Source organism: Panthera tigris, chromosome X (genome assembly GCF_018350195.1).
Source record: "Panthera tigris isolate Pti1 chromosome X, P.tigris_Pti1_mat1.1, whole genome shotgun sequence".
In the NCBI taxonomy this organism is placed as follows: Eukaryota; Metazoa; Chordata; class Mammalia; order Carnivora; family Felidae; genus Panthera; species Panthera tigris.
The window spans coordinates 27802393-27815380 of NC_056677.1; the positions used below are offsets into that span (position 1 = coordinate 27802393).

General features: G+C 34.4%; 1 protein-coding gene across 1 annotated transcript in view; it reads right to left on the reverse strand.

The window, feature by feature from the left end:
- The window catches only part of DMD (dystrophin), a 1614661-nt gene that overhangs the window by 1321353 nt on the left and 280320 nt on the right, over positions 1–12988 (reverse strand). The window contains exon 15 of the mRNA XM_042974140.1: positions 4601–4688. Coding sequence (XP_042830074.1) covers positions 4601–4688 — 88 coding nt within the window. The remainder of the gene's footprint in view (positions 1–4600; positions 4689–12988) is intronic.

Here is a 12988-nt window from a genome sequence, read left to right on the forward strand (position 1 = left end):
ACTAATAATTACTACTTTTATTTAAACGTTTCCTTAATGTGATTGTCTTCAGACTCTTAATTAACATACAGAAAACTACAATTAGAAATTGAAAGTGAAGCTCAGTTTAAGGTAGAAAACATCACTAACCCTATTAGATAATTATATCACAGTATCTCCTCTGCATATTGTAGTCAAACAATTTTATGCGGGAAATATAAAGGTGGGGAAACTGAACTATGTTTACGTGTGCTTTCAAATAAATGGTTTGATGTAAGTATTTTCTTGGTAGTTTTATTAATAATAAAGGAAAACAATTTATCTAAACCAGGTATTTTTTTAAATACCTGGCTGCTAAGGAGAACAAATAGAGATGCAAGAACATTATTTTACAAACAAAATTAAGAATAAAGTCTAATCTAAATAGGTAGAAACAAAGTAAGCAAATGTTTAGATATAAAAATATTCTAGAATGTCCTGAAATCCTATCATCTCACTCATACACTGCAAAGCTTTGGCTCTCAAGTAAGCAGATCAGTTTTAAAAAAACTGTTTGACATAAATCTTAGGAAATTGGGATTCCTTAACTAATAATCAATAGTAATGATAGTGTAGCAAGATTCTTTACCATATTTAGTTGTTAAATTTTCTAAAATTTTAATCATTTTATACCAATTTTGTATTTACACGAAAAATTATTTTAAAAAACTTAAAGAAGGTTACATTGTATCCATGAAAAAAAATGAAATAAATACAAATTTGGAAGCCCTCCTTCTCAGTATAACACAGCTGCAGGAAACATAATTAGATCACTAGGTACCCAGTCTCGTCTCCCAGTCACTCTCATTAAAATTCTAGAAAGCCAACAATTTCTTGAGACTGAAGTTATTATTCCCATCTTCCAGAGTGACAATAAGTTTCATAAAAATTACATGTGTGAAAAAACTTCTCTAATAAAGAATTTCTCTTCGCCATCCAACACTCTCTCAAATTACTCCCATACTTATCCAATCAAATGGTGTTGACAAGAAGCACAAATTTAATGTTAGTTCAGAAAGAATATAGGTAAGGAATAGATAAACCAGTTAATTCTACCAAAATCCATGTCAAAACCTTAAAAACATGAGTTTTAAGCTAACACTCTCTCTGTTAGTGGCACTGTAGTCTCTTTTTTCAGCCTATTAGGATCAGGAACATCACTCACACTCTTACAAAAGAAGTGGGACATCCTCAAGGAAAATGTTCCACTAAGCCTTAAAGTATGCAAATAATTTATTCAACCTCCCTTTTTTGGGTACAAAAAAAGGTTGCAAATAAATTCGTAAGAGTCTCCTACTGAATCTGTACATACTTCCCAAATATAAATCATTCTAGTATAAAACTCACAATATAATATTAAAATTCACACTATATTTAAGTGTATTTTAATATTCTGCAAATAAGTCTTTGCATTTGATAAAGTACAGTCAAAATGAAAATTATCTTAAGTTGGTTCTAAGTTCTACTTGACCTGCAAAACTAAACACATGTTACGAGAAATCGTGTTTTCAGGACATAAAACTGATTTTGAACAAAATTCTGTGACATCAAATCAAAGTCACTTCTATATTGGCATCATGGTACCTTACACTTGTAACAATTTTAAGACACTCGCCCTTTTTCTTAATTTCCTTTGAGAAACTGCCTTCAAGACTGATAGGTTTTGTTTTCTGCATTTCTTAGGTGATGCTAAAAATTCATTCTTTCAGTAGATATTTAGAAATGGCCAAAAGGGATTTAGAAATACAGCTGATGTGCCATTCCATTTTGTTCCAAAACTGATGCAAAATATAAGTATTGAGGATTTTTTTTTTTGCATGTCTTCGATTTTCATTCTGAAGAAAAATTTCAAAGAGGAGTTCTGAAATCATTCCAGAACTTTAAAGAAGCACTGTAATCTTGGGGTAAATTATCTGAAGTAAAAAAATTCAGCTTTCTATGTATACATACATAGAAAATATAGCATTTATAAAATGTTTTTAAAAATAGTTATGTCATTCTTTATACATATTTCACACTATATATGTTAAATGTTGTGAGCACAATAAAACAAACTATCAATATTTGTATCAGTTGAACAAGATTTTAACATCATACAAGAATGACTTGTCTTTATCTTTATTTTGGAGGCCAAGGTACCTGGTTAAAAGGCATATACATTTACGTGAGGTCATAAATGAAGTGCCATGATTCAGTGGTTATTTTCCTTTCCATAAATAAAACGGTAAGAATATATGTGTGTTTTATACGGTTATGAGTTTTACTTTAACTCCACGGCCTAAATGTGAGAAAAGAAATTCTGGGCTTGTAAATTTCAGACCTTAACTTTCAGCTCCCTGAGCCACACCAGTTAACTCTAGCTTTTGGTTCTAGGCCCCTGGAGCCAACGTAAATTAGGGTTAGGAGTCCCAGTGAAATAATACCTGGAGAGGTGTTCCAGGCATTTATTTGTGTGTCTGTCTTAACTCACCAATTGCACAATCACATAAAATAAGTATCATGAATTACACTTAATTCTGTGTAAGACCAAAAAGGAACAGAAAGATAAGTTACAGTCTTTGAGTCTACTTTTTAGTAATCATATAAACTGTTTGAAATAATGGAGCATAAGAGCTATGCTCTAGCTACAGCCCAAATTTGGGCCTGATCATCTAACCGTCAGACCTTATCTTTATTGGCCTAACAGATAAGAAGCTTAAAATTTGATCAATAAAGTCAACCAGTAAGGAATGTCACACGTCACACCCTACCTCTTACTGCTCTTTGTTCTCCTCACAAGTTGCCAATATCCTTAGAAGTATTATTCTCTGACCAAAATTAACTCCATTACTGCCTTAACTTTGCTTTGCTAGGAATTTCACCAATCTGTATTTATTAAGGACCTAATGTATGTCTTGATTTTTCTTGAGGTCTCCAAAACTTAGAGCTATGAGGGCATTAATCTAGAAAATGACATCATCACTAATCATATAATCCTTTTAATCCTATCTGTGTTTCTTTTTTAATTGTTTTAATGCTTTATTTGTTTTTTTGAGAGCCAGAGACAGAGTGTGAGTGGGTGAGGGGGAGGGAGAGAGGGAGACAACAGAATTCGAAGCAGGCTCCAGGCTCTGGGCTGTCAGCACAGAGCCTGTTGTGGGGCTCGAACCCACGACTGTGAGATCAGGACCCGAGCCGAAGTCTAATGCTCAACCGACGAGCTACCCAGGCGCCCCCTATCTGTGGCTTTAACTACCAAAAAAGTCACTCCCTTCATTTCTAAATTTTAACGGTTTTGAATAATGATTCGAGGTAAGGTACACTTGATATGTGATTATAAAATGAGACTATTTAAAGGTACAGATTTTACATTGGCTTATAAAAATAAAAAAAGTGATAATATAGTTCCTGGGGTAAATTGCCTAACAGCTACAAAACCATTTTTTAGATAATACAATTTCATTTAATACAAGTATGCTGTTATCAAACTCATCAGTCAAAGCACCCAGCAACATACATACAAACAATAACCTTTCAGTATTTTACATCTTCTATGTATTCATTAACCTGTTAACCCAATCTTTAGCTGTCATGTTTGCTTGTTTTTATTGTTAACCAAATACAGTCATGGGGCTCATTAAAAGAAAAAAAAAATGAATTGATTTCCTAGGAAGATCACTGAACTTTTTAATGCCAACATGGCAATTAAGGCAAAGAAATAATTCATACACAAAAATTATGCCCCAGAATGCAGGCAGGTTCTCAAAAAAGCTGACATGTACAAAAAAAAAAAACAAAAACAAAAAAAAAAAACATTTGTTACATTTGGTTATTATATTCTTACAAACATATCCTGTGAAATATGTAAAAAAAAAATCTTGTCTGAAAATACCCGAGTCTTATAAATTACTTCTATCTGGAAGTGAATAGAGTAGCAGAACAATGGCAATTTCAAACAGGTTTGTTCACAAGTGATGTCAATAACTAGTATTTTGTTCAGAAAAGTTAATTTTAATTCATTCTTAAAAAAAATTGTTAGCTTTGCCCTTTTACCTTACTCAAAAACAGCTGAAGTTAAAAAAAATAAACTTTCCCCTGAGGAGTCATTTGTAAAAAGACTAAAAAATTAAATAAAAAGCAACAGAAAAAATGTCAAATATATTATTAGCAAAAGGTGTGCTGATGAGGCCTTACACATAATTTTAGTCTGTTCAGAAAAATATATTGCGAGAATCACTTAAAATCAGATGACAATCAGTTTCCACATAGTATAGGATTGCTTACATTCCCCATGATTTCTGCAAACCTTGTTTTCTTCAATTACTTGGACAAAAGCTAGCAGGATTTGCATTAAAATTGATTTCTCCGCAATAGATTGATAAAATATTCTAGCACATCCCATTTTCTTCCATTGGACTCAAAGATGAATTTCCTCTAATAATTTCCTTAGCATTAAGAAAGAATAATAAAAAGCTCACAAACCCACTTCAATTTAAATTTGCATTCAGGAAGTGCTTGTCTGATATAATTCAGCTGATAAATATGAACCTATGTGTTTATCAAATCCCTAAGAAGATTATCTAAATCAACTCCGTGTAATTACCATTCACCATCTGTTCCACCAGGGCCTGAGCTGATCTGCTGGCATCTTGCAGTTTTCTGAACTTCTCCGCTTTTTCTCGCTCTATGGCCTGCAGCATGATAGCAAAGGTGAGCATTTCAATACAAGGATTGTGAAGCTACACAGTAATTATAACTTCTACCTGCCCTTTCAAGCCTTAAGATATTTCACTCTGTCAGCTTATCGTGTGAATCTAAAGACATCTTTCTCAAGTTTCTTGGCACCAGAATCATCAAAATGACAATGAAAGCACAAACCATTTTCATACCGAATTGCTACTACTTTTAATAAGATCTCTGCTCTGAACTTTTTTTTTTTTACATAATAGTTTCTGATGCATTGTAATATAAAACTGCAAAAAAAAAAAAAGGAACAAAAGCAAATTGTAAGAAACAATCAAATGATACAGTGACAGATAATTAAAAATGGAATTTGTCTTTTAAATACACACCACTGAAGTTACTCTGAATAACTTATGTATTCTGTATTAAAATCAAAGAAAAAAGTCTTATGAGTATATAAAAAGGGAAAAGCGTACCAGCAGGAATATTTTAGCAAAATAAAACCCACCCATATTTATCAAAACACAAGACTGCAGGTTAATTTTTCTCTCTAAAACTGTCAAAGTACTCCCATTTCAAGGAAAAATAGATTCAGTTTCAAAATGTTTTCGAAATCCCTTTGTTCATTTCTCCCAACATAGAGTCAGCCTTTGAACAATGAAAACACAATTATTTGAATTAACGAAATGGAGCATTTGATACCCTTGGATTTAGCTAATAATGTCTCTACAGAGATATTTTTAAGATCACATAAAATACCAGATTGTAAAATGTGATACATTAGAACTGCATGACCATAGTCATTAACAATGAGGCTGTAACAGTATGCTTTATGTCGTAAAACAGAACTATTCACAGAAAAAGCAAGCTTTAAGTCACTTAACATATAGCTAGAGCCACACTCCTGTGACTAAGTAATAGTGTAATACAAAGATTTCATTGAGTTTGTGACAGATTATTCCACATCAGACTATTTTTCTAATTTTTATTCAGATCTCTAGGCATTTAAACAAATATTCCAAGGTGTAATACTGGAGCACAGGTGGGAGGCATATAATCAATAAGTGCACACTCTGCAGAGCTTTGTTCAATAGAATTTTCTTCAAGGACAAAAATATTACACATCTGTGCTGTCCAGTACAGTAGCCACTAGCCACACGTGGGTACTGAGCACTTGAAGGGCGGCAAGTGTGACTGAGGAAACTAATGTTTAATCTAATATAATTAAATTTAAATTTAAAAAGCCACAGTGTGTCAAGTGCCAATTGGAATTACACAGTGCAGATCTAGAGTCTTCCCTCTGAAAGCAAACAAAGACAAAAAGAAAGGTATGTCAACTAAATATAGATATAGATATTATGGCAACATCAGAAATACGTTTAGGGAAAGATGTAATCATCTTATTTCTAGACAAGACTATTTCCCAAGCACACCAAATGATGGGAGTGCTCATACTATAATCCATACATTTTTAAGTATTTAAAAAGATTCTCCAGTTTAAAGAAATAACCACAAATGAATGGAGGGCTTTTAAAAGTGATTTTATGAAGAGTTTCATGAAATAGGATTACTGGATACAAGGTCAAGAGGACAAAATGCTAAAAAAAAAAAAAAAAAAAAAAAAAAAAAAAGCCTATAGACAATAGGATATATCCAATCAGGAAAAAAAAAAAAAAAAAAAACAACAAAAACTAATAAACAAAATACTAATTAAAATTTAGCCAAATAAATAAATGAAATAAAATACTGTAAAAGGACAGTCTTCATTTCTGTTTTTGTTTTTTTTAAGTATTTATAGCCTATCTGGAAAATATACTTTTTATGTTACACTGTCAAGGGCAGCAAATGAAAATTCAGGTTCATGTCATCAGTAAGGAAACTCTAAAAGTGATAGACACATTTTAATATCTTGGATTCTACTTGAAAATTTCAAAGCACACAGATTGTGGTGTTTGGGGAGTATATGCTCCCAGGATCCCATACCAATTTGCAGGTGAAACTTCTGGGTTACCTTGAAAGTCATTTTCACAAAGGCATTATCAAATTGTTGACACAAGTATTTGCACAACCCTGGGAGGTCCTAACTTTCTAGTAGAATTGAGAAGTCCATGAAAATAAAGTAGCCACAGCATTTTGGTTAAAGGTAAGAACCTAGAAGAAGTTCCAAAATTCCCATTTTCTCAACTTTCAATTTTTGTCTTCTAAATTCTCTGTTCTTAGAAAGTAGCTTATTGGCACATGTTTTCAGTACTTTAAATTTATTCTCCATTAAAACGTAAATGCTATTATTTGCCAAGGACTCTGAGAACTTTAGAAGAGAAAACATTAGCACATTCTAAATAAATATATAACATTCACAACTACCAAGATCTATAGCAGGATCTGGGGTGTTCCACATTTGAACTACATCAGCAAAAGGGGGGTCAGAGAGAGAAGAAAAAAAATATGTTTACTCCAAGAGAACAAGAACAACAAACTGGTATTCTCCTACTGAAATAGTGTTAGAGTTAGCCTTTCCTATCAGGAGTTTCTATTTTTACTACAGTGAGGTTCTATTTTTTTTTTTTAACATGAAATTATACAAAGAGTAGAATCAGAACACTGTATTGTCTTTATAAGGGATGAAAAAATTATCACTGTCCTTCTACATGTCATGATCATCATCATTTTATTCTAAGCATCTAATTGAATAATCAATTAGTATCACTAACAGAAAGGAAAACTTCTAACTGATTATTTCAGGGGTAACTACCTTAAATATCTAGTTTGGTTAATCACATTATTCTAGTTATTCTAATATACATATAATAACAATAACCATCACAATAAAAGAATAAGTTATGGAATAGGTACTCTTGCTCTTAAAGTTTGACAGAAGAGCAAAGTGAGGCACACACACCAAATGGCAGTTTATGTGCATTATTTCATACGTATTTCATAATAATTCTGTAGGATAGAAGGAACCAGCAGTGTCTTATCCTCTTTTATACCAGAGAAAACGGAGCATCACCAGGATTAAGTCATATATACAAGATCGTAGAAGTAGAAGGCTTTACATCCAATCTTAGAACCCTGATAATCTATTTACAAGTTCAGCTCTCTTTTAAACACACTTTGTTGCTTCCAAGGGTATTCCAATGAAAATTAATCAAACAGCTGTGAACCTATCCAACCACAACTCACAGCAAAAGTTACCCGATAGTTCAGATATAGTCAAAGATGACATTCAAAATATTTAACCAGTAATGCAGTCTGGGCTCCAAGGTATCAGAAGGCGTTCCTGATCACTCAGAATGGACAATGAGTGCCTACAGGCTGACTGGCCACTCTGTGTATGGCTCAATTACCGTACCCCGATGCCGGATGTCTATTATACACAAACTGAGTAACGGGTTATAAATAGAGACATAGGTCTGAGAAAGAAGCATTTAATGGCCACGACGTCATCTGTCAGTGTGTAGATGCTATCTGGGTTCTCCTAAGTAACATCACTTTCAAGGGGAATGTTGGAAAATAAAGAGAGGTATTGGCACAAATGTACCTTGAGGGGTATGAGCAAGACAGTGAAGAGTCCAGAAAACGTTTCATTTCTTTTTTTTTTTTAATTTTTTTTAACGTTTATTTATTTTTGAGACAGAGAGAGACAGAACATGAATAGGGAAGGGGCAGAGAGAGGGAGACACAGAATCTGAAACAGGCTCCAGGCTCTGAGCTGTCAGCACAGAGCCTGACGCGGGGCTCGAACTCACGGACCGGAAAACGTTTCATTTCAAACACAGCTAGCTATAGGTTGTTGATGAAAAGTGAGGAAATTTAGGGTAGCAAGGAGACAGTAAAGAAGGTAATGAAAAGTTTTGGAGTCATTCTGTTCTCAGATGGTTTGAATTCCATCCCCACTGCTTACCAGCTGTTTGACATTTGGAAAGTGATTCAACCTTTCTGAGCCTCAATATTTTCTATGTAAAATAACAATAAAGATACCTACCCTCCAGGGATTCTGAGAAGATTAAAGGAGGCTCTTCAAATAATTTATCTCCCAAAATGGGACAATTCTTGCATAGTAAAATGGAAATCTAGAAATAATTAAGCTGTAACAAATGGAATGCCACAAACGGAGAATGGCCCAAACTGCCACATGTGGGCATTCTACTGAACGGTGATTTGAATAACTTTAAAAACAAGTTTAGGAATCAATTTTGATCTAAGAGTTGATTAGAGTACCTTGCCCACGAAAAGGTGTGACAAGAATCCAAGTAACCACATACACAAAGTGTTAAAGAAGTCTACTAAATAAAAAGCACTGACATTCCCTTTTTTGCTGGATCCAGACACATACTCATTCTTTCTCAAATGAAATATATGAATGTCTGTGTTAAAATAGGTCAGATTACTAGTTCCTGATGCTTCTACCTTCTCTCATTTTCTCAGAGAAATATATGTAAAATGCAAAGAAAAAGTAAAATCAAAATCACGTGACCACCACAAAGTGCAGAGAGAAACATGATTCTGGAAAAGGGAAGGCATAACCCTTACTTTAAAGAGGCACGTGCCACCAAAGAGAAAAAGGGGCCCTCCAGAATTCTCCACTGCAAAGTACAAATGAGCCCATGGCAGAAGAGAAGATGAAAGAAGAACAAAAAGAAAAGAGAGAAAGAGAGAAACTGGTCCTCACAACTGTTCCCTTATTCAGTGCCATCAAAACTTCCTATTAATGACACCATTAGCCCCCATGCTACCACATTCAGTGGCTGATTCTCAGTTCTCAACTTGCTTTAATGCCATCATTTGATCCACAGGATACTTCTTCAAAATGTTTCTTCATTTGCTTTCCTAGATGACAAGTACACAGTTTTACTCCTACGTCAAGGACACTCCCTTTACCCAATTTCCTGTGCTGGTTCTTCCACATTGCCCTGGATAGATGTATAGAGGCTACATCTAGAGCGTCGCTGTTTCAAGCCAAAAGCTTATAATCCTTCCTGACTGTTCTTTTTCTCTCAAACCCCATATCCAATCAATCCCTCAGAAACTCCTGTTGACCCTAACCTCAAAACACATCCAGAAAATGTTGTTACTGTGCTCACTACTACCACACTAGTAAAACAAAACAAAACAAAACAAACAAAAACCCTCCATTATCACTAAGTGGTCTGGATGTTTCCAAACAGCCTACTAAATGGTATTTCTACTTCCATCTTTGCTTTCTGATGGTATATTCTCAGCACAGCAGACCGAAGAAGCCAGAAACAATGGAGGTCAGCTCAACTCTCCAGTGGCTTCCCTTCCCTCTCTGAATAAAAGCCCAAGTCCTAACCAAGGTCCATCTTGTATTAACCTCCTTAACTTCTCTGACCTCAGCAGCTGTGACCCAACACCCTAATTCTTCAGCTCCGCCACATTCTGTGGTTCTCTGACACTCTAGGCAGGCTCCTCCCTCAGTCCTATCCATTCTCTCTTCCCTCTCCATGAAATGCTCCTATCTCAGGTATCTATAAATCACTCACTGCTTTTAGATCTTTACTTAAAGGTCACTTTCTCAGGGAGGCCGGCTATTGCTACTCTATCTACACACACACACAACTTCCTAGCCCTCATTCCTCCTTTATTTTTGCCTCGGACAATTATCCATAACAGTCTATATATTTTGCATATTAATCTTGCTTAATTTTCATCTTCCCCACTGAAAAGAAATTATATAAGATCAGGTATCCTCGTGTACCTCCTTCTTCATGTCACGTCCAGTACGCAGAAGAGGGTCTGGTACATAGTAGACACATAGTAAGGTGAGGTCTACTGTAGCATAAGGCCTCCATATAGAATATTATTCTCTCTCCCACCCTCCCCACCGTTAAAATGCTCTATGAAGGTGTAAATGTAGAACAAATTCAGTGACCACAGAACCAGCCTAGGAGGTTAAGTGCTGCAAGCTCAATAAAGGGAAGCTGGATTAAATGAAAGTCTTCTAGAAGATGCAGGTTAGATGGGGAGTTGGGCACACTGGCCCGCTTTCCAACAGGACTGTTATGAAGTCCTGATAGCAGTAATAAGCAATTACCCAAACAGAAGACAAATAGCACCACATAAAATTCATTAAATCAAAACTTAATAGAATCTTACCTTGGATGAGGAAAAGAAAACAAAGAGAGAAAATAAAACAACATAATGCTTATAATATTTGTTACAGAGTAATGCAAAAATACCACACTGCAAAAACTAGAGGGAGTGTAAACTCCCAACGATGGTCTACCAAACAAAATTTCAGCAAACTTTTTTGGCATCTTCACTGAGACATCATGGAGTCCATGCCAAAGTAATAGCAAACTGGCAGCCTAGAAGAGCTTGAGTTCCACAGAAATGGAATGAAATTTCAAGATCACAGAGACACGGATCTCATAAGGAAGAAACTAAAAATGCATTACCCATGATCCAAACTCATACTGGAGTTTGTAAAATGTAGAACTGACACTAAACAAAAGAGACTTTTTCATGACTATGGTACTAACCAGGATTCTTTGGACCTCAGAAACAGATAAACAAGTGTTCCAGTTGGCTGGTAGAGAAAAGCATATCTTAAAGTACCCTAATTAAGTTGTTCCTGCATTTTCAGATCGTGTCATACTAGGCTAACATGTCAAAATGTTTTTTTTTTTTTATCATTAGAGAATAAGAGTGACAACTGTTAATTGGTCTCAAAATTTGGGCACTATATTTTTCTTAGATATTTTTCTAGTTTTTAACCATCTTCAGTCTTTACTCCTCTTCTATGGCTCACTTTCTCTCTCTCCACTTTCTCTCTATAGACAGACACATAGATAGATAGATAGATATGTAAACATATATGTGTGTGTACACACACACACACACACATTTATATATTAGCTTTTCCCTTGTTTTCAAGGCCAAAATATCAACTGAATGCTTTTCAAGCATGACATCCATTTTGTTCTATGCATTTCATCTTCACTGTTAGTCCAAGTATCTCTAGTTAGATTTCTCAACACCATACAGAGACATCTTTCATGAAGGGCACCAATTTTCTTCTTGCCAAGAGCAATGCTTCTTCGAGCATTAAGAACCGATGACTAAAACTACCATTTAGAAATCACCTTGTTCAGGAAAACATCTCTGCCCTAGACATTATTATCTTTCTATAATCTTTCTTCCTCAGGAAACTCATCCAGCTTTTCTGTATATCTGTTTCCCTATCTCTGTTTATAGCATGTGTATGTGTGTGTGCGCATACACATACACAGGATTTTTAATCTTAAAATTCCATTTTATAATAGAACATATACTTTTGAAATGATTTTTCTTAACAGAGTATTAAATACTTTAGTCAATATATATTTAATATATAAGCATAGGTTCAGAAGCTGCTACTCACATTCTAAAGTATCTAGTACAGATAATTTCAAGAATACAATAGCTAAAAAAAAGACATCAGTGAACCATTCCATAAGGAATGTATCATTAATTTCAAAATATATTAAAAACACATAAAAATTCTTGGAGGTATCAGGCAATTAAAAATTCTAAAATGTGTAACTTCAAGTGCAAAATAAAAGGCAAATGAGTTGTATTATAATATAAAGAAAGAAGAATCATAATTAAGTTTTAAGCAAAGTATACAAAGAAGGGAAGTTTACTCATTCTCTAATAAGTTGATTAAAAACACTCTATGACCTCTTCCTCCTTCTTTATCAGCATCTTTTAAAAGCCTCCTCTTTTCATGACATCTTCTCTAATTAATATGAAAGTAAGTTCCAGATTCCCCAGAGGCCTACCCTGACTTTAGAAGCAATTAATTTTCTATTCACTTAACATTCTATAATGAAGTTTTGCCCTTTGACAGAAAAAGTAATTTATTCACTCAAATGTTTATTCAGAAGTTGTTATATCCTTCATATTGGTAGCAGGGCTTGACTTAAAATGTGCCTGAGGAACCGAAAAAAAAATCACTTATTCCTATAGTCAAACATCAGTTGTGTTAAATACCAGGCCCTATATTAGGCACTGGCATGTCAAAACCAAAGTAAGCCAAGCCAAAACAAACAAACAACAAAACCAAATTAAGCTCCCATCCCTAATGTCTAGAAACCCACACTCTAATCAATGTTACAATGGCCAGCAATCAGGTTGGATAAGTAAAAAGGAATTACATCATGGTATCCTTCATAAAGGCAATGTGAAAATACTGACTCTGTCAATGCCTTCCGGCCAAAGGCCGCCAGGAACATGTCTATAGATTAACAAAGTTAAGTTGAAAGGTGTAGGGCTGTAAGAAGATAGAAAGACTTTATCGGAGTTG